This window comes from Moschus berezovskii, chromosome 8, assembly GCF_049115385.1.
Source record: "Moschus berezovskii isolate FMDL1 chromosome 8, NW_MosBer_1.0, whole genome shotgun sequence".
NCBI classification, from domain to species: domain Eukaryota; kingdom Metazoa; phylum Chordata; class Mammalia; order Artiodactyla; family Moschidae; genus Moschus; species Moschus berezovskii.
Genome location: NC_142467.1, coordinates 92,044,959 through 92,072,088, shown reverse-complemented (window position 1 = coordinate 92,072,088; position 27,130 = coordinate 92,044,959). Strand labels below are relative to the sequence as shown.

At 58.7% G+C, this 27,130-nt stretch overlaps 2 protein-coding genes across 6 annotated transcripts; one reads left to right on the top strand and one right to left on the bottom strand.

Moving 5' to 3' along the window:
* Positions 1–211: 211 nt before the first annotated feature.
* Positions 212–14,601, bottom strand: SPPL2B (signal peptide peptidase like 2B). 4 transcript variants are annotated; one of them, XR_016038064.1, is made up of 16 exons: positions 14,473–14,601; positions 9,929–10,048; positions 9,020–9,202; positions 8,525–8,614; positions 7,960–8,099; positions 7,318–7,460; positions 7,043–7,139; positions 6,522–6,638; positions 5,227–5,308; positions 4,321–4,395; positions 4,123–4,185; positions 3,943–4,042; positions 3,461–3,538; positions 2,075–2,235; positions 845–1,345; positions 212–410 (listed from the first exon to the last, which is right to left on the bottom strand). XR_016038064.1 is itself a non-coding variant. In XM_055430224.2 (15 exons), the coding sequence occupies exons 1-15, from the start codon at positions 14,530–14,532 to the stop codon at positions 1,103–1,105; spliced, it is 1,752 nt and encodes a 583-aa protein (XP_055286199.2). In that variant the 5' UTR covers positions 14,533–14,601; the 3' UTR covers positions 670–1,102. The 4 variants fall into 4 exon arrangements, 3 of the variants coding, with proteins under 3 accessions (XP_055286199.2, XP_088694979.1, XP_088694978.1); XM_055430224.2 differs by lacking the exon at positions 212–410 and having other exon boundaries at positions 670–1,345; XM_088838852.1 differs by lacking the exon at positions 212–410 and having other exon boundaries at positions 1,209–1,345; positions 2,008–2,235.
* On the top strand, positions 14,531–19,111 carry LSM7 (LSM7 homolog, U6 small nuclear RNA and mRNA degradation associated). 2 transcript variants are annotated; one of them, XM_088838854.1, is made up of 4 exons: positions 14,531–14,716; positions 14,835–14,925; positions 17,459–17,530; positions 18,872–19,111. In XM_088838854.1, exons 1-4 carry the CDS (start codon positions 14,531–14,533, stop codon positions 19,012–19,014), a joined length of 492 nt encoding a protein of 163 aa, XP_088694980.1. In that variant the 3' UTR covers positions 19,015–19,111. The 2 variants fall into 2 exon arrangements, with proteins under 2 accessions (XP_088694980.1, XP_055286200.1); XM_055430225.2 differs by having other exon boundaries at positions 14,645–14,696.
* The last annotated feature ends 8,019 nt before the right edge of the window (positions 19,112–27,130 follow it).

The window sequence follows — 27,130 nt, the reverse complement described above, 5'->3', positions numbered from 1 at the left end:
CCTGTCCCGCCTCCAAGGCCAGGAGCTCCCGTGGGGTGGGGCGGGGCAGGTCCAGCTGCGCCACCCCCACCCAACCGCGGGGTCACCTGTTCTTTTTAGGAAACACAGAAACAGGTGGAAGACGTCTTCTGGGTTTGTTTTCAGAAATAAACACGGTTTCTTCCTCGGAGACGTGGCTGAGACGTGAGTCTGGCGCTGGTATCGTTTGGAATGGATCATGGTTTGGCCCCCGCCGGTCTGCAGCAGAGCGGCGGGACGGGAGGGACGCGGAGCCGGCGTGGGGTCGAAGGGTCTGGGCCTCGCCTCTCGTCGTGGACGTGGAGGAGTAGGCCAGGGCCCTGGCCGTGGCTCCCTGGCCAGCCCGACGTGGGGGCGGCGGCATCTCCGTCCGGAGGTTCAGAGAACCCTGTCTGTGAGGTAGAAGACGTAAGCCAGTTCCAGAGCCCCCCTCCCACATCCCGGAAGCTCTCCGCCCACCCGCGGCAGCTGGAGGCCCAGGTGCGTGCACTGATGGGGTGCTGAGCGTGCAGGTGACCGCGGCGAGGGTGGGGGCCGAGCTCCTCTAAGCGGAAAGGCAAAATGGGGCCACCGGCCTGGCGCCAGCCACCCCGCTGCTTCAGAGGAGCAGTCCGAGGGGCTCGCACCCCAAGAGGCGACACTACCAAGATCTCAAAAAGTCGTGGCCATTTATTAAAATATGGAGGAGCTGGAGCACAGGCGCTCACCGCGGGGCCCCAACCCCACCGAACCGGTGACAGCCCCAGTCCAAGCCCCGGGGGCCCTGCGGACCAGAGCCCCTCCCTCTCCCGCCCCCGCCCCCGGGAAGCAGCAGCAGGGTAAGCACCAAACTGGGCGTGTCCGAGGCCACCGGCGAAGGTGCCGCTCTGCCCTCCCCAGGACACCACCGCGCAGGGAGCGGACCGCGCGCGGGGGTGGCCTCTGCCGGCCGGGGGCTTCGCGGCCACGCGAGCTCGGAGCAGGGCAGGGGGCCTGGGTGCGGCCGGCGGGCTGGAGGAGGACGTGCGCATCGGCCAGACCAGAGCACCAAGTTGGGGGCCGAGCGGGTCCAGTCCGGGACGCGGCGCCGAGTCTGCGCCCTCCCCTAGGCCGAGGGGTCGGGTTGGGCCGCGAGGCGTTCGGGTTCCTGGGGGGGCTCGTCTGCCGGGAGCTTCTCCTCCGGCGCAGACTGTTCTAGAGTCTGCTCCGCCGGCGGAGGGGCTGGGACCGCGTCTTCGCCAGGAGTCTGCCGGCCTGGGGCGGGGGCGGGGGCGGTGTCGGGGTCCTCATGGGGAGGCTGCGGGCGGTCGGCGGCGGCGGGCGTCCAGGGCGACTGAGGTAGGTCCTTCTGCGAAGGAGAGGCCGAGGGTTGGCGGGGCCGCGGGGTGGACGGAAGGGCAGGGGAGCCCCCGAGGGTGGGCTCAGACAGGGAGAGGGGCTGCGCTGGGACCTGCGCCACCACCACCACCACCACCGGGACCCCGGGAGGGCGCGACCTGACTGCTCTGGCTTGTTCTCCGTCGGGAACCTTCCAGAACCCACCCACCCGCTCTGGGCCGGGCCAGGCCCTAGGGAGTGAGAGCTCTGAGGATGGTGGGCACTGAGCCCCAGAGGCCTTCCCGAGAGCTTGGGGAGGGCCCAATTGTAGGCGGACTGAAGCGGGAGCTGGAGGCCCGGGAGACAGACAGGCCCCGGGGATGGAGGGGGTTTCCCAAGGGCCCAGCAATCCATCCCTGAGTTCCAGGACTACAATGGTCGACCCGTCCTGCACAGGGCGCGGCCTCTGTCCCACTCCTCTATGGTTTCAGACAAGAACAGGGCCCAGCCTGTGCCTCGCCCACCCCAAAGCAGCGAGAAGCCCAAGTGGAAACCCGCTTCCCAGCGACACCCGCACGCGTACCCCGCCCCGCATGCCTCCCCACCTCCCGCGGTGGCAGGAGGGGAGGAAACACAGCACCCCAGACGGGGCGCTGCGGGGTTTAGGTGGAACGCTAGGAGGTCTTACTCAACTTTAACTCTAGTTAGGGCTTATTAGGCTATTACTGCTCGCAGACAGTCATAGCAAACTGGTATTCACCGCAAAGCCGCTGCCCGTCCAGAACACGCCCAGCTCCCTGCGCCAGAGCGCCAGGGCGCAGCTGGTGACGAGCGTGCAGGGCACGAGGTAGAGCAGGGCGGGCTGGCCGCGCTGCATGAGGGCCAGCGCCATGAACGTCACCAGGAGCCCAATGCCGTAGGCTGCGGGGACAGAGACGGGCAGTGTGTCACCCCATGGTGACCGTGACACAGGGAGTCAATCCTCCCCACCGTCTAGGACATGCCCCACCACCCGGCTGGGGCAGGCAGGAACCCACGCAGGGGTCAGCCCCCTGACTGGGGGGGCGGCCATGAGAGGGCCTGGAGTCCTTGGGGTGGCTGAGAAGGAGCTGCAGAGGTGTCCCGGTATCTTGGTTTTATAAACCTCTAATCAGAAGAATAATCTGAACCAAAGTAACATAGGTACAGAACTAGGAAATGAAATCTTTCCTGAGTGATCATATGAAAGCCCCGAAGGGTCAGACAGCGTCTACACTTGGCCGCATCATTCAGAATAAACAGGGTGTTATTTAGGGCTGTGTGAATGCAACCGTGCGGGGATAGCGCGAGGATGGACATACTACAGGCAAATGCGATGAGGAGTTAGAAAGGGTCGGCCTGAGCCCAGCAGACGGTGCGGTACTGTACTGACTGCTGTACTGACCTTGCAACTGCACAATGCAATTACTTCCAGGTCAAGAGTTACAAGAAAGATGGTTCACTGGACCACCTCTTCCAGGTCAAGAGCCCCATCTCCAGCACAGGCCTCCACTCCAGGCCGCTTGCCCTGCCCCTCACCTCCATGTTACTGAGCAATAGGATTGTGCTGGGAGAGTCCAGATTATCGACTGTGTACTCTCCACGTATCCTGAAGTGATCCAACCAAACAAACTAGGGATCTCGGTGACAGGAGCTACAGGACAATCTGACACACTGTGGTTCAAAGGGAAGAACCTTGTGGGTGCATGTGGACAGGTTGATCCCAGGGACTGTGACCCTGGGGGCCGACATAGAGGACAGGTCTCAACCTCAGGAACCCAGGGGAGGGCGGACAGCAGTGGCTCAAAAGTACGCCGGCCTGGAAGGCCAGCCTGCGTCCACCTGGCCCACTGGTAGCTGTGCCAGGGCCTGTGCCCTCTGCACCCCCACTCATCCTGAAGAGCTGATTCAGTGGGACAAGAGAAGTGGTTTGGACCATCTTGGAAACTACCAGGTTGACAGAAAATGAGGAAGCATCCTGTCAGTGTCAACGAATTTGGAAACGAAACAAACTGAAGACAAAAGGAAAAAGAGAAAGACAAAGACAACCAAAAAGAAACGAGAAACATGCACCACAGCCTAAAGCGAGGAGGCCGCGACGCGGGGGGAAGGCCGGGCGTGGGCTTACCGACGGTGCAGGCCACGAAGTAGACCCTGGAAGACTGCACCTGGATGTCGAAGCGGTGGCAGTAAGCCACGAGCAGCCCTGCAGAGACAGGCCGTGGGCGGAAGCTGTGGGCAGAGGCCTGGCCATGCCCCAGCTGGGCAACAGGGTGTCCATGGAGGGATGGGGCACCAAGCGTTCCTCCCCAGCTCAGGAGAGAGCTGGCCTGGTGCCGCCCTGGACTCCTGGCAGATGACTGAGACCTCAGGCCAGTGCAAACCCCAGCTTAGAGGCCACCTGCTAAGGAGCCACCTGAGGCTGGGGGACCTTGGGGATAGAGCAGCTGGAGAGGTGGGCAGGTCTGTGCAACTGGAACCATGGCTCCGTGGAGTCACCTCCCTGCCACCCTGGCCCATCCAGCCAAGCTCCTCTGCTCACTGACCCACCAGCCCCTCTGGTCCGGCACCCCCGAGGACCCCCAGGCCACCCAAGCCCCGCCCCAGTACCTGGGACCAGGATGTCCCCAAAGCCCAGGAGGGAGAAGGGGCGGTCACACAGGGCCAGCGGTGAGGCGTTCAGTCTGGGTACCTTCAGCACCATGGGCAGCTGCAGAGAGGGGCAGTGTCTCCAGTACCTGCCAGCCCTGCTCCCTGCACACTCAGCGCCTCGCCACAGGATACTCCTACCTTCTCGTGGGTGGCTGAGTCTGAAGGCCCAGTCGCCACCTCCACCATAATGCTGTTCCCGCTCTAAGAGAAGGGAGGTGCTTCGTCAGGAGGGGCTGAATGTAGCAGCCGGACCAGGGGGCAGGGCATGGGCAGGCTGGGGCAGGGCCATGGGGTGTGGGCAGGCTGGGGTGGGGCGTGGGCTGCGGCAGGGCCCACCTTGGTCAGGAAGGGCGTGATGAACACGAAGAAGACATCGTAGATGAACAGCACCAGCAGCAGCAGCGTGCAGGCCTATGGACGGATGGACCAGGCGTCCGGAGGGCTGCCCTCCACTCGGGGACCTCCGCCAGCTCTGCCCCACCCCCACCCCTGCACAGGGTGCTGACGCACAGACCCTCCAGGATGCGTCAGCAACCCCACCCAAGGCTCAGTCTTTCCCTGTGGGAAGGAACATCTTGCCACCTTGATGAGAACGTCAGAGCGTGGGCAGCCGAGGCTCAGGGAGAGCCAAGATCTGGGCTTCTCTTCTTTTTGGCAGCATTGTTCAGCTTGTGGGATTTCTAGTTCCCCAGCCAGGGATGGAACCCCGGCTGTAAACAGTGAGAGAACCAAGTCCTAAGCTCTGGACCAACAGGGAATCCCCTCTGCTTCTGAGTTCCTGATGGAAAACTCGAGAGGCACATGGCCGTGACCAGCCAGGCCTGAGTTTGGGCAGGTGACACCCATCTTCGCGTTTCCCTGTGTGTCCCTGGGTTCCTGCTGCGGCGTCAGGCCTCAGCCAGGGTCCCAGTGCCAGCCTGGTCCCCCAGGCAGAGCCCCAGCCTCCTGCCTGTGGTTTCACCTGCTTCTCCTGCTCTGTTCACCTCACCAGCGCTGCAGGAGCACCAGGATCCCCTCGGCCCAGCAGTCACTGGTGCAGCAGCCATGCCGGGAGGCAACCCTGTGCTAATCCTCAAACCCAAGGTGGCCAGAGGGACAGAAAAGCAAAAACCATACCACCCACAAGGGGCCGGGCTCAGAGTAGAAGACCCTGGGCAAGGCCACATGGCAGGAGGGCAGTAGGCAGACACCAGGAGGCCCCACCCCTCATCCAGAGCTCCCCAAACCCTAGGGGACCCTCACCTTGAACGTGGGGAGACGGATGGTCTTCAAGGTGTAGAGGCAGAAGGCGATGCCCAGTGCGTCCTGGAGGATCCAAGCCCACCTGGAAGGCGGCACAGCCTCATCCTCGGGCAGGGTCTCCTGAGAGCCTCCACTGGTCAGGCCCCACCCTCCCCGGCCACCAGGTCCAAGCCACCCGGTGCCCAGCCTCCCACCAAGTGCCAGGGCCCTGTCCCTCTGCAGCAGTGGCCTTCACACCTGGGGCACAGGACGGGGCAGGGGGTGAGGGGAGGGGAGCTCTACAACTACAAACTTCTCTTCCAAAATATCTTCTAAATGATTTAGAAAAACAAAATTTGCACACACACCCCACCTTCCCAGCCAGGTGCACACACACTGTCTTGGGAAATAGAGGCTTGGGGTTCTGAGGACACAGTCTGGAGCCCCAGGAGGCAGGGCCACTTCCAAATCTGGAAGTTAATGCTGTGATGAAGCTCCAGTACTGGGGCTCCCCTGCTGGAAATCGGCCCCCACCACCTGCTCCATCCTCTCTGCCCCTACTCCTCAGAGCTTCATCTGAGCACAGGGCGAGAATCTCTGGGCCAGGGCACTGGTGGGAACAGTGAAGGCTCCCTGAGGCCGCGTGGGTGCCCAGACATGGTAGAAACCAGGGCCTGTTCTAATTTCAAGTGGGGGAGTGGGCCTTCTGGCTGGGACTTAATCTTGAGAGCTCGTATTCTTTTTGTGTACAGAGAACTCCAAATATTTTCACGTTTTCCTTCTGCCAGTTAAATCTGTTGTGGCTCCAAACGGCAGCACAGCCAAGAGTGTTTAACGGCCCCAGAGAAGCTCAGAGAAAGTGCCAGATGGTATCGGTGACAGCAGGGGCGGGGACATGGGAACCGGCAGTGGCTGCCTCTGGGGGGAGGCTGCCCAGGGGACACGGGTGTTTGCAGAGGCAGAGCAGTGGGCCCGGTGGCACCAGGCCACATCCAGGCTGCCGCTGAGCCCATGGCTCCACGCCCCGGCAGCAATGCCAGTGGCATTTTCCGCCCAGATTGCAATTGCAGACCCCAGGGCACCAGACAGGCCAGGAGGCAGCTAGGGCTGGGCAGCCATCCGTTGAGCCTGGTCGGCACCTGGACAGCATGCAGTCACTGCGTCCAGAGCAATGACAGTAGGGCTTTTCATAACTGGGAGCTGGCCCGGATCCAAATGCCCGGGTCAGACAGCTTGGGGAGGCAAGGGAGGTCAGAGCACCCGAGGACAGCACCCTGCTGCCCCCCTGCACCCTGGGGCGGCAGCACTGCACTCACTGGTCCTCATTCCGGAAGATGCCCCACACCACGCTGATGGCCGCACACAGCAGCGCCAGGAGCAGTGTGCAGACCTGAGGGCGCTTGTGGAAATAGGGCAGGCTGTTGTCGGGGACCCTGCAGGCAGGCAGGGGCATCAGGGCTCTGACCCTCACAGCACTGTCTACCCAGCACCGCGGGCTCAGCTCAACTCCCGTCCCAAAACCTCCCATCCATCGTTGCCCTACCTGGTGCCCCCCACCCCCACCCAGATCCCAGGGGGCCTGACCCTGAATGGGATGTGGGGGGAGGAAGGCCAGTTCAGAGCCATCCCCACTTCCCCATGAGCCCCCAGCCAGCACTGAGGGGCACCTGCTATATGCCTGCACCATGCCAGACTGACCGCGGGCTCTAGAGAGGGTCCTCGGCCTCGCGGAAGCTGTGGTGCCTCAGAGGCGGGGACGGGGGAGGAAAGAGGTCAAGAGGTGGCAGAGTGGGACCCCCGCGAGTAGAGCCAGTGTGGGCCACCCCAGGGGGCTCACCTGCACTTGCAAAACGGCAGCCTCTGCACGAGCGGTGACAAGCAGCTGTAGAGGCCGGTGGAGGAGGCCAGGCAGAAGATGCCAATGATGACGTAGACTGGGGGGGTTGCGGGGGGCAGTGAGGGGCTGAGGGAGGGCTCTGCCTCTCACTCCCCTGGCAGGTGGGCGCACCAAGGAAAGGGAGGGGCGGCCCCTGCCTGAGGCACTCCTTGAAGGCAGGGACCAGAGCCTCCACCCCCTCCACCCCGCCCTGAGGGCTGAGGCAGGGGACCCACCAAGCTGGTCATAGAAGAAGTAGAGCAGCACCAGCATGGAGCAGCACATGACCACGAAGACGCAGATCATGACGGGCGTCACATCCACAGCCTCATCCTCCTGCTTCTCGGGCCCATCGTCCCGCTTGTGCTTCATGTATCTCCTGGAAAGACGGGCTGGTCAAGGGGCGCCCTGCGGCCGACGCTGCTCCTGGGGCTGTGGGGATGGGGAGGGGCAGGCCGAGGGACAGCGTACCTGGCCCCCATCCAGGCCCACCGTGTATACAAGGGTCCCCCTGACGGAGGACCCTGCCCCCAGGACCTCACAGGAGGGCGCCGGGAGCTCTGGGCCTCACAGGGAGGGCTACCGGAGGTGGGGCTCTGGCACCTGGCCCGGGCTGTGGTGGTGCTCTGGGAGGAAGGCTGTGGGTCCCATAGGGCTGTCCTGGCCCTGGCCCCACCCCAGCTGACCTGCAGGCTGCCCTGGGCTGCTGGGACATGCTTTCCTGGGGACGCCCCTGCCTGGCCGGGCCAGAACCCCAGGGGCCTCTCAGCAGGTCTCCTGGGTGTCATGCTGCCTTTCTATAGAGGCCCCTCTTGTGGTTCCCTGCCCAGTGTCCAGGCTGCCTGGCTCGCACCCACCCATGCACATGGGGCACTTACTTCCTGACATCCCGGCTCCCGGCCCAATAGCCCCCGAGCGCGACGGTGCCCACAGCCATGAGGAAGATGATGACCATGTTGTAGTCCAGCATGGGCTCCTTGGGGGCATGCAGCGCCGCCCGTACTGCCTGGCCAAAAGTCTGCCTCGGACAGCACAACGGAGCTAAGGCTGAGAAGACCCCACCACACCCCACCCCACGCCCTCGCCCAACATGTCTGACCCCAGAGAAGTGGGCCCTGCTGGGACAAGCTAACCAGGGGAACGTGAAGCAGCCGGGAGGTGTACAGTGGGTCCCTCGGTGGGGAGATGGGGAGCCTAGACTGGGATCCCAACTGTTCGCACCTCACTCGTGTGCTGACGCTCACCTGCTCTGGACCCGACTCCCCACATCAAAGACGACCAAGCCTTTGGTCAGGCCAGGAGGGCATGAGGGGGGCTGGCACTTAGGGTCTCTGGCACGTGGCAGGGTCAGAGACTCCTCTCCTGAGGTTCACAGTACTGTGGGCCCATCTCCCCAGGCTCTGGCCCAGCTCCAGATGGTGGGGGGCAAGTGGGGGGCCCTACCTGGAAAATGTCCAGCATGTCTCGGTAGCTAAGCAGGGCCACGGGAATGCCGATCTCCTCATACTGTGTCTTGTTGCCTCCCGGGGGGACCTGTGGGGCCGGGGGCAGGAGAGGATGACTGCCCCTGGGTGGGACACTGCGAGCCACCGACAGCTGGCCAGCCCTCGGAGCCGGCGGGAGGGTTCTGCATTGTGTGTCGGGGTCCTCAGGGCCAAGAGGGCAAGCCTGTGGGTTTAGCCCCTCCCTCCCAGGGCTGGGCTGGGGGCACCAGTCAGTCTCAGGGAGGAAGAGACTGGCTCATGGCCCATGCCACCCACCCCCTCAGAGATCCTCCCCAGGCCTGGTCATACCCCGAGCACAGCTCTGAGACACGACCCACTCCAGACCAGTCGAAAAACCAAGCTCCCTGTCTCCTCCGCCCAGACCCCTGCCTCGAACCCTAACCCAGTCCTGCCCCCAGGGTGCCAAGCTGCCCAGGAGGCCTGGGGGCCGCACCAGCGCCTCCTTGCTGACGATGAGCAGCCCGCGGGCCCCGCTGCCCTGGGCCAGCCGCACTTTCTCGTAGAAGGTGCAGTTCCCCCGTGCCACTAGCGGGATCTGGTTGCTGAAGCCTTTGGTGGGGAGGTCGGCGGGAGAGCAGAGCACAGAGTTGGTCCAGTCCCGCACCTGCAGGAGAGACTGAGGGAGGGAGACCTTCAGAGAGGCAGAGGGGATGGTGTCCCGGGCAGCCAGGGGGCAGGGACCCCATGGGGCATCTGGGCCACTAGTGACTGCCACCCCCACACTGCCTCACTGCAAGGTCGGGGGGGCCAGCCCCACACCACGTTCTGCACAAAACACACACACACACAACCCACACCCACACCACACACATGCATGCACGTGTGTACACAAACACACAACACACAGACCCCAATCACCAGGCAGACGGGAGTGTCTGTCATAGACACCACATGGGGCAGGCAGGAGCTCTGGCCTTAGTGATGACAATCGATCCACCTGCTAAACCAGGCACTGGACATCCATGTTCTCTGGGAGGAGTCAGGCCGGACCAGGGAGCAGCATGTCTGGGCCACCCCAACGACAGGAATGGGCAGACCTCTGTGTCACTCGTCTAAGGATTTCTGGTCAGCCACCCCAGCCCAGCATGATGGGAGGGATGGGAGGTGGCTGATGCCCTGGACAGGATCATCCCACAGCAGTGCCCCAATCTTTTATTTTCAACTGAGGAAACCGGGGCCCAGAGAGGCTGGGAGCTCCTCTGGGGCCACGTCCCTCCTCAGACTCCCAGCAGAGCCCTTCCTCCATCCTCAGGGGCCCTCCCCAGGATCCATCCTCCAGAGTGCCTTGGTTGGTGAGCCCCAGGGGGAGGGGCCCCAGTGCAAGGCTGCCTGCTGGACTCACCGCTTTGCTGAGGTCGTGCGGCAGGTGGGCCCACTGCGGGTTGTAGAGGATGCAGTAGTCTTTGCCTTTGGGGCCACCAGTCTCAGACACCACATGCACCATGCCATACTCACAGGCCACCTGGACAGGGGGTGGAGTCAGAGTAGGCAGGGGCTGGCCCATGGCCCCGCCCAGCTCTGGATGGTCCCGCCCTCTGACGGCCGGGTGGGACCCTCAGCTCAGGCGGACACAAGGAAGGGCAGGGCCAAGCCTCCTCAGGGAGATCTGCGCGCCAACCATGGCCGTACCAGGGCCCCTCCATGTGGCTCCAATGGCTGAAAGGGAGGAGTAGAGCCACGCCACACACACAAAGGGCCTGGGCCCACCCCAGCCCCTTGGCTTCTTGGAGCCAGAGGGGCCCAACGGGACCCCAGCTCTGCACACACCAGTTCCCGGGTCCATCCCTCTGTACCACCCAGAGGCGAGACACAGACTGTACCCCTCAGTATCCCCCTAGAATCGTCCCCAGAGACGACAGGCAGGAGCCCCTTCGTGCTGGTGACAGACCCACACCCACCCCAGAATGTGTTGTTGGGGCAGGCGGGGGCTCTGACTCAGCAAGGGGTCCCCAGGGGCCATGGCCCCGACAGCACGCCTGGGACACAGACTGGCTCTCAGAAGGCCGGGTCTTCTGTGAACAGAGGCAAGGGTCAGCTGGCGGTGGGTGCAGATGGGACGGGGTCCCCACCACCCAAGCCCAGCTGGCCCTGCGTCTTGGTGTGTCACCTGGAGCTGCTGGGTCAAGTATTTGGCAAAGCTGTGTTTACAGGGCATGGGGCGCCAGAGAAGCCAGGTATGCAGGCGCTGCCACCAGCACTTGAGGGAGGGAAGGTCAGTGTCATCCTGTACCTGCCCCTGCCCAGCCAACCCCGCTCCCTCTACCTGAGGCAGGACTAGGAGCCCCTGCTTCCAGGTTCTCCCCACCACCGTGCCCCTCTCAAGAGCCCCTGCCAGGCTCCCAACTTGGGCCATTGCAGGGCATCTGTGGTCCCTCAACCCCCAGGCTGAATCCGGCCCACCTTCTGTATCTGTCAATAAAGTTTTACTGGAACATGGCTGCCTGGCTCCTGAATGCAGAGCCTATGCTGCTTTCTGCAGAGCCAGGGAGTTATATAGCAGAGGCCATGTGGCCCAAAAAGCTCTTAGAAAATGTCTGCTGACCCCTGGCCTATGAGTCCTGAGTCGTTTGTATAACACGGGAATGGCTAGGAGCATTTCTTTTTAATTTAAAAAGGTCACTTAGAAGCACAAGAGCACACATCCCAGACCGCCTCCCCCACCACCACCACTATGTGCACAGCTGGCTTTCCCTGAAGATAGCAGCCTGGGCTCGTGGCAAAGCCCAGAGAGCACAGTCTTGCTGTGGATACGGTCTCCTCCCGGGGGAGGCACAGGACTGGGAGCAGGTCTTCCAAAGTGCCCCTCCTTCCCCCCATTCCAGCACTGCCCATTCCAGTTTGGAGAATGAGAAAAGCCATTAAGGACAGGCCACCTCCCAATGCATTACAACCACGAAGCAGGTTCAGGAACTTCAGGGGAAATTATGCTTCAAGATGACACTGACAGCATCCATGCCAGGGTGTTTAGAGAGAAGCTAAGGGGTCCAGATGGGGAGCAGTCTATATAACACTTAGTGAGTTCTAAGAGAGGGTGGGGTAATCAGGACCCGAGAAGCTTAGAAAAAGATGTTTAGGTGGAGGGACGTGGGGGAGGGGAGCAGGACAGGAGGGGGCAGTGCAGGGGTGAAGGGGCAGATGCAGGGGAGTGAGGAGGGGAGGGGAGGGGTGGGGAAGGTGGGGGAATGGTGGAGGGGTACACAGGCAGGTGAGGGGCAGAGAAGGCACCCACGCGTTCAGATCTGCTGAGGAACAGGCCCCATGTTGGCCATTATATACACAACTTGTACCAATGGCATGGGGGTGTCGAATCCCTCGTCCAGAGTCACAGGATGATCAGGAGTAAGCTCACGGTGGTGAGCAGGCATCCTCTGGCCCCATGGAGAGCTGGCCATACCCTTGGGTGCCATGAAGAATCATGCCCAGGGGTCTGTCCTAGGAAGAGCTGGCCCAGGTGCCTGCCTCACTCACTCCCACACTCTCCTTGGTTGTCCACACTCAGGGTAAAGTTCAAAACCCTCAGCCAGCTGGGAATAAAGTCCAAACGCCCCAGCACCCTGCTCCGACCAGCCCAGTCCGCTCCCCCGGACCCCAGCCGAGGGAGGCCACATGCCCCGCCTGCCCTTTACCCCATGCTGGAACGGCTCCCACTGCTGCTCCCTCCACAGCCCCGCCCGCCAGAGCAGCTGACAGGCCTCCTCCTCCCTCAGGTGTAACCCCTGGAGAGACCTACAGGCCATTATAGTGGACCCTCACCATCTTCAGATAAATCACCAGCTCTCAGGAGGTGAGGGGGAGATGAGACTGACACACACACATTATTATGTACAAAATAGATAACTACCAAGGACCTACTGTATGGGCTTCCCAGGTGGCTCAGTGGTAAAAAAACCCACCTGCCAATACAGAAGACTCAAGTTCGAACCCTGGGTTGAGAAGATTCCCTGGAGAAGGAAATGGCAACCCACTCCAGTATTCTTGCCTGGGAAATTCCATGAACAGGGAACCTGGTGGGCTGCAGTCCATGGGGTCACAAAAGAGCTGGACACGACTTAATGACTAAACGATAACAAGGACCTAGTGTACAGCACAGGGAGCTCTCCTCAATACTGTATAAAGGCCCACATGGAAAATGATCTAAGAAAGGGTAGATACATATATAACCAATCCACTGTGCTGGACACCTGAAACTAACACAATATTGCAAATCAGCCATACTCCAACAAAAATTAAACAAATAGCTGCTACTCAAAAAATAAAAATTACCAGATCTCACACCTCCAGCCCTGCCCTCGTCACCTGCAACTTTCTCCCTGGAACACCTTCTTGACCCTGCAAACTCCTACTCGTCCCTCAGAACGCCCCTCTGGCACCCTTGCTTCTTGCTTCAGAAAAGCATTCCCAGGCCAACTGCGCTGTTCCTTCTGTGATGTTCTTGTGACCCTTCGCCCACCTATCGCTTTGCCATTTTTTTCTCTTTTTCTAAATATTTAGAGAGCTCAACGGAGAAGGCAATGGCAACCCACTCCAGTACTCTTGCCTGGAAAATCCCATGGGCGGAGGAGCCTGGTGGGCTGCCGTTTATGGGGTCGCACAGAGTTGGACACGACTGATGCGACTTAGTAGCAGCAGCAGAGAGCTCAAAGTCCCTGCTTCTAATGGGTCAGACTGCTGAGGAAGACGAGGGAAGAGGGCTGGGGGAAGTACAGGGGGCTGGCAAAGCAGCTGGGAGGGGGTGGGCCAGAAAGCTGCTGGAATGTGGCACCCCTAAGCTGAGACCAGAAACAACGCTGAGGGGACTTAGGTTTCAGGGAAACAGAGCCCAGAGAGCAAAGTGCCTTTAATATGTTAGAGTTGGAAGCAAAGGATAGTTTCCTGTCAGCCGGATCACAGAGTCCTCCTAAATGTGTCAGTGGCTTCCTGGAACCAGAAAGGTCTCATTTGGACACAAGATCTGACACACTTTGAAAGAGATCCCTCCTGAAGGGCTGAAAATGAACTGGGAGTTTGGGGGACAAAAGCAGCCTTGGAGAGAAGCCAGCAGCCTGAAGCAGAGGTTGGGGGGCTGACGCAGAAAAGTCAAGGTTAATGGCCCAGTTTGTAGGGCTGTTGTGGGGGTGGCACCATTTCCGGAGTTGTGAAATTTGGGAGAGAGGGAGGGTTTGGAAAATAAAAAATGCACTCATGGTAATGTACATCAACCACCTCCAGGTCTGTCCCCCAGAGGCGACCCTTGAAGTTAGTGACAAACAAGTAGCATGCCCCGCGTTCGTGATCCCCTACATCATCTCGCTGACTCCGCACTGTACACTTATCCTCTTTTTGCAGACGACCAACTCAAAGCGGGAACTCCCCTGTCAAGGTCACGGGAGAAAAAGATGGGGCGGCGATTCGACCCCACTCCAGGGCTGGGCTCCTGGCCGCTTCTGGACGCCACCAGACACTGGGTGCCACGCTGGACAGTTCACTGCAACCACGGGGAATGGGGGTAGTATCGATTTCAAGGGGATGCCAGGGTCAGAGACGGGTAACCCCCGGCTAAGGCCACGGAGTCAGAGAGGGGTGTCCCAGAGGCGGTTGGAGACCCCGAGACAGACCAGCAGGGGCCGGGGCGGGAGCGGGGTAGTGGGACCTCAAACTTTAGATCTGGACGGAACCCAGTGACACCACGGCTGGAAACGGCGTCCAGACAGGAAAGGGAGACCAGCCGGGGGACAGACCCGCAAGGTCACGGCCGGGCCCCAGGCCCGCCAGTTGCCGGCACCGGGGGCGCGGATCCCCTAAGCTGGCCCCAGGCCGGGCAGGGCGGGGTTCTGCGCGGGGCCGGGGAGGGGTGAGGAACCGGGGCACCGCGGCCGGCGAGGCCAGCGGAGTCGACGCCGCCCTCACCTGGGCCGCGAGGAGAAAGAAGGCCGCTGCGAGCCGCGCCAGCGCCGCCGCCGCCGCCATGTCGCCCGGCCCCCGCCACAGGCGTCGGCAGATGTTTCCCAGCAACGCCCCGGCGCAGAGCGCCGCGCAGGCGCCTTGCGTCTTTCGCGCATGCGCGCCGGGGCAGGGTACAAAGGGCGCGGTGGCGGCGCCTGCGCATAGCGACGCGGCGCGACAAGATGGCGGTGAGCGTGCGGAGCTGCTGGTGGGGTTGGCGGGGTTCGCCGGGCTGGTGGGGCTGGTGGGGCTGGCGGGGCTGGCGGGGCTGACTGGGCAGAGTCCGGCCGTGCTCCCCGCCTCACAGCGTTCTGCATCCCCTGCAGGACAAAGAGAAGAAAAAGAAAGAGAGCATCTTGGATCTGTCCAAGTACATCGACAAGACCATCCGAGTGAAGTTCCAGGGAGGCAGAGAAGGTGAGGCCCCGCTGCCCTCCCCCTCCACGGTCCACGAGGAGTAACGGGAGGCGGTACCGGTAACGGATGCCTGGGCCGCGCTTTAGGCGCTTGGCTAGGACAACTCGTCCGGCCTGCTGCCGGCGCCGGCGTGTAGGAACGGTTACACCCCTTTCGCAGGTGGGGAAACTGATGCATGCAAAGGGGCCCAAACCTCACCCGAAGCCACAGGGGCTGGGATTCATGTCTCTGCTTCTTTTGGGTCTTGTCTCACCCAGGCGGCAGCTCCAGCCCCCCACGGGCCCCCTCAGCCCCAGGGTTTCTCAGTTTCAGCACTGCTGATATTAAGGCCGCATTGTTCTCTGTAGGGAGCCGTCCTGGGCGCTGTAGGGTGTGGAGCAGCATCTCTGGTCCCACCCGCTCGATTCCAGGAGCCCTCTAGTCCTGATGACCACAGGCATCCCAGACATGGCCTAATGTTTCCTGGCAGGGGCAGAATTGCCCCAGTTGAGAATCCGGGCCCTATACTCAATTTCCACGAAGCCACCTGAGGCACCTGTTGAAAGCAAACCTCATCTCCTTGTTCACCACTCCAGGGTAAAGAATGAGCCTTTTGCTTTTGAGTGAGGCAGGCAGCTCTCAGCTGCTCTGGGAAGCTCTGCTTGACTCTGCATCCCAAGTCAGGGTCCTTTGGTATAAGCTCCTGGTAGCAGCTTTCAGGGCCTGGCAGGTTTTTTCAGTTACTGTGAGGCTTTAATTCTACATCTCTTTCTGCGATCTGGTGAGGAGATTGGCAGGAAAGATGATGCAGGATTATGTGGAGAGCGTGGTCCAGGGCAGAGCCCCAGCTCACTGACTGTGGGACTTTGGGCAAGTCGTTACCATCTCTGTGTCTGTCTCATTTGTCGGAGGCTGTTAACTCCACTTACCTCAGAAGTGGTGGTGAAATTAAAGGATAATGTCGTTAGCCAAGTTCCTGACACTTATTGAGCACCCAGTGTTTCACTTATTCAGCTACCTCTGATCTTCAGTTTCTTTGTTGGTAAGATGGTGATTCAGACCCCTCCTCCTCTGAGATGTGGACGACTGGGTAGCATCAGAGTGGCTAAAAACACAGTGCCTGTCTAGGTACCCAGCCCAGTGAGGCTCTGAATCTGAACAAACACTGGCACCATGCCGGCTCTGGGATGTACAAGGAGATGGGGCTCCTGCTTCTCAAGGCGCTTGTGTTTGGTTTTTTTGGTTGTTTTTTTTTAATTAATTTAGCTGCATCAGGTCTCAGATTCCAGGTCAGGTCTCTCTAATTATGCCATATGGGCTTAGTTGCTCCATGGGATGTAAGATCTTAGTTCCCTGACCAAGGATGGAACCTACATTTGCTGCACTGCAGAATGAATTCTTAACCACTCAGACCACCAGGGAAGTCTCTTCTGTTCATTTTCTGTGCTTCAACAACTGATTTTCATCTCACAGCACCTGTGGTTCCAGACTCTGGGTGCCTCAGGCTCAGGTTTCTGATGAGGTTGCAGTAAGGGAGTGACTCTGGGAACCTGTCATCTCAGGCCCCGTTTTCTGGCAAGTGTTGGCCAGGAACCCTCTGGGCTCCTAGAGGCTGCCCACTGCCCCTGCCACAGACACTGTCCACAGCATGGCAGTTGACTCCTTCAAGGCTAGCAGGAAAATCTCATTTTTTCAACTTCTCTTTTCAGAAAGGGCCCATCCTTTTAATGGCTCACCTGTCAGGTCAGCCTCCCTTTAGATTCACTAAGTGGACTGACTCATGAACCTTGATCACATCCACAAGGCCCTCTGTTACAGCCTGACCACAGACTGCTGTCTGATTGAGGGTCCCATCCCACACCATAGGGAGGGGTGGGGGATGCTGGATTCATCTGAGAATCCCACCCACCTGCTGCAGCACCTCCCCCAGTAAGAAGGGAGGACCCACAGGTGTGGGCTCACTACCCCGCCTGGGGCCAAGTGCCCAGATATATTGTTGGATTTGTCACTCCCCATCACCCCACTTGGTAAGCGCCATCACAGGGTTGAGGAGGGCTATAAACAGAGGAAGCAGAGCCAGGGCCTCGCGCTCAGGCGGGGCTGGCAGACTTGTTCTGCAGAAGACCAGACAGGGAACATTTTCAGCTGTGCTGGCCAGACGGTCTCTGTCGCAACTCCTCAACTCCACCATTGCAGCAGCTGAGCCGCCACAGCGACATTTAACAAACGAGTGTGGCCGGGCGCCAGTTAAACTGTTTACAAAACAGGCGCAGGCGGATTTGCCAACTGTTGCGATGGCGATGGCGATGGTGTGGGGTCAGCTGTCACTGCTCGTCTCCCGGGAGCTCTTCCCTTGCTCCCTCTTTGGTCCTGCATCTGTCCTGTCCCTGGAGAGGCTGCTGCCACACCTGCGTCTGGCTGGGGGGTGGCCCCTCACCAGTGAGGGCACCCCAATTTCATGTGCTGACACCCTGGTGTGGCTCGCACTTTCCCCAGAATGACCATTGATCTTATGCTTGTCCATCTCTCTTCTCTGCTTGGTGATTCTGACAAGCCAGTGGAATCCTGAAAGGGTTCGACCCGCTGCTCAACCTCGTGCTGGACGGCACCATCGAGTACATGCGAGGTGAGTGCAGCCGGCGGGTTTTGGACGCATCCTTGCCAGGCCTTCCTTACTGTCCCTAAGCTGCCACCCACATGTTGACCCACCGTGAACGTGGTGCCTGCTGGGTCAGATGGCTGACAGGTGTGTTTGCTCTCCCACTGTCCTGGTGGGGCTCGGTATGCTGTCATCTCGGGACTTCAAGGGTAGAGTGTTTTCCAGATTCACTCATCACCGACCCTGAGCACTTGCTGGAGTTGAAGTCTGCCTGGTGGTGCTGGAAAGGTGCTGCACCCACCGCAATAAAGCTGGCTTCCAGGGGGCTCGTCCTACCCCCTCTCTCCTGATGTCCCTATCTGTCAACTCCCTGCTGCTGACAAAGGGTCCCGTCCCCTTCCTTTCCTGTCCCTGTCTTCACAAGTCCCCAGACCCTCCAGCCTAGCCTGAGTGCGACACGACGGCGCCCCCAGGTTCAGGAGAGAAGGGTGTCTCGCTCCTCCGGGGACTGTTGATGTTGAAGTACACGTTGCTCTGGTGCAGAGGAGATGCGGCCACACACAAGTGTCAGAGGCCACCAGGCAGAGGCCCTCTTTGTGGGAGGAGCAACCCTGCAGGGCCTCTTGCCCGCCCTCGTTTTCTCTCTTCCCTTGGGGTTTACCCAGAGTCCTGCTGCTGGGGTCCTGGCCCAGCCCCCTCGGGCAGGTGACATTCTGGAAAAGGACAGCCTCACCCTGTGGGGCTTCTGGGAGAACCACATGAGCTGGTGTGTGCCGTGCACTTACATGGGGTCCTGGCTTGCTGGTCCCGTGAGCTTTTGCCCTCTCCTCACCCCAGAATAGCCCCAGGCCCAGAGCCAGCCAGACTGTCCCTGCAGCTCCAGGAGGGAGTGGGCAGGCTCGGACAGCTGTTGCCCTGCAGGGTCTGGGAGTGGGGAGAGGCACCCCAGTGCAGCCTCTCCCATCGTGCAGTGATCTCTGAGAGTCCGCTCTCCCTGTGCTGTCACTTCCCCGCACTGGGAACAGCCCGTTGGTGCGGAGGTGCATGGTGGCCCTCCAGGAACTCCCAGATCCTGCAGATGGGTTTTTCTTCCCCCCACCGCCCCTCTGAGCACTCGGTCTATCTCCCCAGAGCTGTGTTCCCATTGTGGAAGGAGGGCAGGCTGCACAGGGCTGTTTCCAGAGCTCTTCCCGAGCCTCTCCATCCATCTCCAGAGAAACTGCCAATGGGTTGGGGGAAGCGGAGGTGGGGGGTGGGAGCTTGGCCTTCCTTCCCTTCCCCCAGCCCCCACACCCCACTTCTTCCCACCCAGGCACATTTCCGGGCACCTTCCCACACCGCCTCACTGCAACCCCTCTTCTCCCACAGACCCCGACGACCAGTACAAGCTCACAGAGGACACGCGGCAGCTGGGCCTGGTGGTGTGCAGGGGCACTTCGGTGGTGCTCATCTGCCCACAGGACGGCATGGAGGCCATCCCCAACCCCTTCATCCAGCAGCAGGATGCCTAGCAGGCAGGCCACCAATCCCCTGACTTGGCCACCGGTCTGAATGGAACTCTTTTTTGTATACCTTTTTTTGTTTTCTTAATAAAATTGCAAACCTCAAGTGTCCAGGAGCCCTGGAATCTTCCTTTCAGCTTTAGCGTTCTGGCAAAACCTGGACCTGGGGATTTGGTTCATCTGGCAGAGACTGAGTGCTGGCCGGGGACTTGGTGGTGACTGAGCATGCATAGTGCAGGCAGGGGAATGGGTCACACCTTTGCAGAGACCCCCCAGGGATCACTGCCTGTGTGGACACCCCAGCCAGCCTTCTCAGCAGCAGGTCCTGTCCTTTCAGTGCCTCTATGCTCTGGCCCAAGGGGTCCTGCAAAGCCGGGTCTATCTTTGTCATGTCCCAGCACAGCCATGATTCCCACAAAGAACAGACTAGATGGAGCCTTGCTGTCCACCTGGCCCACGACCCCAGAGGTGATCTTAACCTCTTCCCCACTCATCTCAGAGGACAAGCCCACCCCTGCCCCTCAGCTGGTGACGCCAGGCCATCATTATGAACGTCCCCAGTCCCTGTCCTCAGGAGCAGGGCTTTTTCCTGGCCTCGTCCCATAAACCCAGTGTCGTTGTTAGGACCCTGCCCCCATGGGGCCATCCCTACTGACAGCAGGCTTGTCTCTCATTTGTCACTCTGGAGCACTGATGAGGGTGGACGGGGGAGGCCAGGAGTAAGCATGAATTGTCCTGGCAGAAAGTGTAAACTGGGGTCCGTCCACCAACACCTGGGGACACAGGGGAAGCGGCTACAGAAGGAGACCAGGTTGGATGACTCCCTCACTACCTGTCCGTCGTTGCCACCAAATAAAGGGAGAGCAGCTGGCTTATCTCAGAGATCTGAGCTCTGCCATGGCCCAGCAGCATTAGCCCCTGCTGCCGGGAATTAGCTGTGGGGCCGCTAGCCAATCCCACATGCTCCTCCTCCCTCTGCCCCACTTCCCTGCCATCTGGCGGCCCTGCCTCCTCCCCGTCCCCTGGCCAGCAGGGGGGGCCCTGGGCAAGCTGGGGTTGCAGACCCAGAGAAGGCCGTGACCTAGAATCTGCGCGCATCCAACCTGCCAACATCCCACCCCTGTGCTCTGGTCCTGGGGAGCAATCGACAGCTGGTGCCTGGGACTTGGGCAGGGGGCTCACTCAGTGGAGGGACTGAGAACCCGGGCACTGGAACCTCTGTTCTGCACCTGCGCAGCCTGTGCTGTCTGAGACCAAGATACAAAGGCGGAGACCCAGAACTCAGGGTCAGAGAGCTCAGGGGCCTGGACCCCAGGGTGGGGTGGGAGTGGGGTAGGGGAGCGGCAAGGCCTGAAGGCTAATCAGACCTCTTTAGAGCCCCTGACGTAGTCAAAGCCCAGGACAGAAACTCAAGAACATCTGATTTTTCCAGCCCCCAGTAAGGCTTGTCTCTGGACCCTCTGCCCCCACGCAGCAGCCCGCCAGGCTTCAGATCACTCTCCACCAACCCCTCCCCTCCCAGCTGATGAACAGACAAGTTCTCTATAGCCACAAAGTCCAAGGCTTCAGTTTTCCTTCCCCCACTTGCTGTGTGACTGATAGCAAATGTCCCAACCTCTCTGAGGTCCCATTCCTTTCCTGTTAAGCTCAGGAAAAGCCATCAAATATCCACTCTGCCGCCGGGCAATGGGACCCTGCCCAGTTGGTTAAGAGCACAGGTGTTTGCCCTCAAGTCTAAGGATGGGAACAATGCTGTGGGGGCCAAGAGAGGGAAACCCTGACCTACTGGGGGCTCAGGCAGAACGCCCCAGAAAGGCAGATGAAATGAGCCTGCTCACTGAACCACATCCACCCTGGAGAGTCACTTTGACCTTGTTTGTAATAACCTAGCTGCCCATCACTGGGGGATCTGCTGTAGAGACTCAGGTTCCTCCAGCCATACACAAAGTGACTTATTACAGAGAGGCAGAGGTGGATTAAATATAACCACAGATTCCCTGAGTTAACCCAGGTGACCAGCAGAATAACTTCATTCCAACCTTCAGAATCACAAGGAATATACATTGTTTTATGCCCCTATGTTGGGAGATGTTTGTTACACAGTGGACAGGTCACTAAGACTTGCTGACATACAAGTGTAGCATGCAGGTGGTTTAACACCATTTAGTCAAGATGATTCTTTTTAAGAAAATCTTAAGTTTCTATGCTTTTAAATATATGTAGAGAAGGATCTAGAAAGATCCTGCTGACCCGGGATTGAAGATGATGATCAGAGATGGATGTTAGACTGTCCTTAATGTTTTAATATTTCACAAGGAGAAATTTAATATTTTACAGAGTGTTATATTGAAATTTTAATATTTTACAAGGAATTTGAGAAAGAGATGGCCAGAAGCAGATAGGGAGATGCAGAGAGAGACTGAGGGAGACAAGGAAAGGCAGATACGGAGGCGGAGACTGGAGCAGGAACAGAGAGAAATGAGGACACGGCAACCTGGCTGCTGACACTGATATTGCCCTCCCCTCCCCCACCACCCCCGTATAAATCCCCAGTGGCCGGCCAGCCCGCCTGCCAGCCCACCATGCTCTCAAGAGGCAGCCCACTGACCCCGGCCCGGATCCCACCCTTCCAGCTCCCAGCCAACGGTCAGCGCCCTCGGAGCGCCAGCCGGGGGCTGCAGCCATCAGACGGGGGACCTGGCCTGCTCCACGTGCCCACGGTCACCACAGCCCATGGGTTCCAGGTGCTGGCCCAGAAGCCCCAGGTGCTGTCTGCCGAGGCCCCGCTCTGGGGGACATCACCAGAGACCCCTGCAGACCCCAGCTGGAGCCTGGACCAACCCGAGATCCCCGGGACCCCACCCCATGGCAGATTCCAGAATTTCTTGAAGGTGGACAGGATCTTGATCCTGCTGACGGTCAGCCCTGCCCCTCCCTCACTGCCTTGTCCCCCAAATGGCTTTAGTGACAGGATGGGCTGATGTGTTCCTGGTTCACTCAGCTCCCCACCAATCCCAATCCCTTTCATTATCCCCATTCACAGACAAGGAAGCTAAGGTCCAGAGAGGTTGACCAACGTATCCTGGGTCCACAGTGGGCTGCCTCCAGCACCATCTGCCCCCACACCCCTCCTGTGTTCGGAAGCCCATCACGTGGGTGCAGAAAGTAAGACCCAAAGCTGGATGTGTGGGGGGGCACATGTTGGGAGGGAAAGGTGCTGCCTGCCCCCCATCTGGTCCCAGGAACTGAGAAGAAACAGACTCGCCTGCTCTCACAATCCAGGTCTGCCATCCACAGTCCCTGGAGCCCTCACTCCACCCCGGAGCACCAGTGATGCCACAGAACCCTGCAGCCCCCCAGGGTGATCCGGGCGTGGCTGGTCACCCCCAGCTTCCTGGCCAGTGACAAAGGAGAGGACTCCAGTTCCGCGTGCTCATTTTGGTCAACTTTGCAAATGGGGGGTGGGGTGGGGAAGGGGTCTTCGATCCCTGGGGCTGTTGGTTTGAGCTCAGGCTGGCCCAGGTGAGACTGACGATGCCCCTGCCCCAGGGGTCTGGCCATCCTGCTTCCCACTTCCCCCTGCAGCTTCAATCCCACCTGGAGCCTTCACTATCCGCAGAAATAGGTCCCCCTGCCACCCCCTTATCAGACTGGGAGCTTTGTGGGGGTGGGCTCTGATGCTCAATAAATGTCCTCTGCTGATGAGCACGTCTTCTCATGCTTCCTGCTTATGTTCAGGGCCCAGGTCAGCCCCCTGACTCCCCACTCCCAATCAGCACCCACCCACCCTGTCCCCAGCCATGCTGACCCTAGCCAGCAGGGGTCAGGGCTTACCTAGGAATGAAGAGCCCAGACAGAAAACATTCCTGGTTTGTAGATGAGGCTGTGTGTGTGTGTGTGTGTGTGTGTGTGTGTGTTGAGGGGAGAGGGGCAGGGAAATAAGGTTGCAGGGGAGGCTGATTAGGATTCTGAAATCAGGCAGATATGCCTTTGGACTCCACCTTGTCGCTGAGAAATTCTGAGTTCCCTTTCCTGGCCCCCATCACCCCCAAAGTACACATCCACACCTACTGCATGTCTTAGAGGAACCCCAAATTAACGTGCCCCAAGCTGATACTCCCCCTTCCTCCGGCTGCCTCCACAGCTATCCCCACCCCAAGATTCATCCCCACAACTCCTTGAATTGTCCAGGTCCAAAAAACCCTGGGGTCACCCTTGACAAGTATTGACAACTCTACTTCAGAATTGATCCCAAAGGTTTTAAGGAACAAATTACACTAATCCATCTTCAGAAACCTGGGGAGGAAGGAACACTCCCTACCTGCTACATAAGGGCAGCATAAGCAAAATCGGTCAAAAAACATTGCAGAAAAGAAAACTACAAACCAACATCCCTCATGAATACAGATGCAAAACGTATGAAATCTAGAAAGATGGTGCTGATGGAGCTATTTGCAGGGCAGCAATGGAGACCCAGGGGCTTTCCAGATGGTGCTAGTGGTAAGAAACCCGCCTGCCAACGCAGGAGACACAGGTTCAATCCCTGGGTCAGGAAGATCTCCTGGAGGAGGTCATGAGAGCCCACTCCAGTATTCTTGCCTGGAGAATCCCGTGGACAGAGGAGCCTAACAGGCTACAACCCATGGGGTCCCAAAGAGTCAGACATGACTGAAATGACTTCGCATAAAATGGAGATGCAGACATAGAGAACAGACCTATGGACACAGGAGAGTGGGAGGACAGAGAGGAGGGGACGCATGGAGAGAGGAGGAGCACGGAAACATATACACCACCATATGTAAAACAGATGCCAATGGGCATTTGCTGTATGACTCAGGGAACCCAAACCAGGGCTCTGTAACAACCTAGAGGGGTGGGAAGGGATGGGAGGTGGGAGTGAGGTTCAAGAGGGAGGGGACATATGTGTACCTATGGCTGATTCATGTCAGTATATGGCAGAAATCAATGCAATATTGTAAAGCAATCATCCTTCAATTAAAAATACATAATTAAAAAAATACAGATGCAAGAATCTTTCACAAAACATCATTAGATTGGATCCCAAGGATTGTACATCATGACCACAGAGTATGGCCAATGCCAGGAATGCAAGGTTGGTTTAACGCTGGAAAATCCACGAATGGGATTCACCTCATTGACACAAGAAAGGAGAAAAACCCTATGACCGTTTCTCTCATACCTGCAGAGGAAACAGCTGACAAAATTCAACATTCAATTCAGGTTGAAATCTTGGCAAATAGAAAGAGGGAATTTCCTCAACCTGACAAAGTTCATCTGTGAAAAACTGACAGCTGACATCACCATAAATGGTGGAAAACTGATAGCTTTCCCCCTAAGACCGGGAGCACGGAAAGGATGTCCTTTGTCATCTTGACATTGTACTTGAGATCCTGAACAGTATGAAAGGACAGGAAAATGAAATTAATGACGAATGTCAGAAAGGAAGAACTAAGGATATTCCCTGGTGGTCCAGGGGCTAAGACTCCATGCTCCCAAGGCAGGGGGACTGGGTTCCATCCCTGGGTCAAGGAACTAGATCCCACATGCCACAACTAAGAGTTTGCATGCTGCAACTAAATATTCTGCATGCCACAATGAAGACTGGAGATCCCACATGCCACAACTAAGGCCCAGCACAGCCAAATAAACATTTCTTAAAAAAGGAAGAAGAAAGGAGGAACTAAGATGAGCCCTATTTGAAAAATCTGAAACTGCTTACTATTGCAAGATTTATTTGCTGAAAATCCTTGCAAGTGATTCAGGCCCCAGGCCCCTGCAACTAGATCATGATGGTGCCTGCTGTGGGTTCCCTTGGCTGCAGTCAGATAGGTCAATTCAACCAAAAAAGAGCTGGGTTTTGGTAAGCTCCATGGGGCACATGCAAGGAGGCCCTGAGGAGACTGTTTATCATAACCATATCAGGGACCTACGCTTACCTGGGACTTGGGGGCTGCCATTGAGGGCCTACCTTACACAGGAGTTAGTGTCAGTTTGAGGCCCATGTGTGGCCACACAGAAAAGCTGCAGAAGCCCCAGTGCCATGTCTGGGAAGACCTCCAGCCTATGCCTTCACTGGGCTCTCTGCTGTTGGGCTATTCCCACCCTCTGCAACCCTCAGAGCTTGTCCTGCTAGCTTTGGGTCCCTTTGTTCAGTGGGAGCTGTGTTTGGGGACCAACATCCCCATGCACAGCCCGAAGAAATGTTGACTCAGTAAATAACACCACTGTTTATTGTGGGTCAGGCAGAACTGTAAACAGCACAGGCCCGTGTCAGCCTCCTAGAGGGACAGGTTGTTATGATTCCCACATTACAGATGAGGCTACTGGGGCTCACAGAGGTTAGGTCATCAGTCAAGGTCACCCAGCAGGGACCTACCTGGGGTAGCCCCTGGGGTCTGGAGTCCAAGGCCTCAATGCCTCTGCACTCTTGTCTCCCAGAAACCCAGGATTCCACTCCTATTACTGTGGGAAAGCCACTGTCCGAGGCCACAGCTGAGGTTCCCAGGCCATGTGACCCCTGGCCCCGACCGCCAGTCCTACACATCTCGCCAGAGAAAGGAGAGAAGAGAAGGTCTTTAATTTTAGAAATCATTACTGCTGCCTAAGGGTTCCTGCTGGCTTTCCCAGGTACGAGGACACAGGACGGGGAGCGTCAGGGCCCTGCTGCACTCACAGCTGGGCGGGTACACGGGGTTCTAGGGAAGCCCCTGGGGCTGGCAGCCACCTCCAGGTCCCTGCCCAACCTACAGCTCCCCCATCTGGAGCCGTCCTCTCCTCCCAGGGGTCTGTCTCCATGGCAACATCCCCATCGCAGGTGTTCGTAACCTTGGCAACCAGGTACTGCTACCCCACCACCTGGGAGGCTGGAACCCCTAGCTACACCCCGTTCCCACACCCACCTCTGCCCTCACGGCAGCATCCCACTGGGGATGCTGGGCCCAGAGAGGCCATTCAGTGACTGAGCCCACCTCCGTATCCCTGCTAAATGCAATAGAACAGCAATGCCAATGTGCACATTCTAGCTGGTTACTGAAGGCCTACTACATGCTCCCGGGCTCCCTCTCGGTATATGGAGCAGGTTGACACTGACCAAGAATGGAGAGATGATACAGTGGTTTCAGGCAGCAACAGACACTTCCCCACTCAGACCCCTCAGAATCCCCACTTCCAGGGGCAAAACCTACAGCCCTCAGCATCACTGGACCATTTGTTCATTCAGCCAGCATTTACTGGACACCTCCTCTGTGTCTACTGGAGCCATTCCACAGCAGGAAAGAAGGAAGAGCCCATGATCAACAGGATAAATCAGTAAATTACATGGTGTCTTAAGTGGGGAGAGTGCCGAGGCGGCAGGGAGGGGACAGAGGAGGCAAGGAGTGGAGACGTGAGTCAGGAAGGGGTGAGCCGGGCTGGTGGCTGGGAGAAAGGTGCTGCAGTGGAGGGAAGAGCCACGCAAAGGTCCTGAGGCAGGTGGCGTCCGAGGCCACATCCTGCCCTTCAGCCAGGCTTCTGGAGCAATGAATGAGAGCTGGGCAGGGCCACTGAGAGCCCTGGTTTCCCCCTGTGTCATTGAGTGGAGTCCTTGCAATCCTAGAAGATGGGTACACAGTTTGAGTCCCCATTTTACAGATGTGGAAACTGAGGCTGGAGGGGAGTCTCCCACAGTTCCACAGCCTGGAAGTGGGTTCCAATCCTGGCCACCACATGAGTTACCCCTGCCCCCTGCAGGACTCATCTCAAGAGCCCCTTCCTTGGAAGAGAATCACTGACTCCCACCCTAGATTGGGTACCGGCTCTCTGCTGAGTTTCCCGCTGCACCCTTTCGTGACTGTCTCACTGGTCTGCTCCCCCAGGGCCATGGTAAGCCCCCTGCTGTATCTCCTCCCTCTGGTGCTTGACCTGGTACACAGTAGGTACTCAATAAGCACTTTCCTCTAAGAGCCCTGGGTGGCAATTACCAGAACCTCATTTCATAGGAGACAGAAGCTCAGAGAGGGAAAGTGACTGCTCCGAGTTCACACAGCCTCTGCAGCAATGATTCCTCTGTGTGAGGGCTGGGCTGCCCGTGGGGATGGAGAACCAGCAGGGAGGGGACCCCATGTCC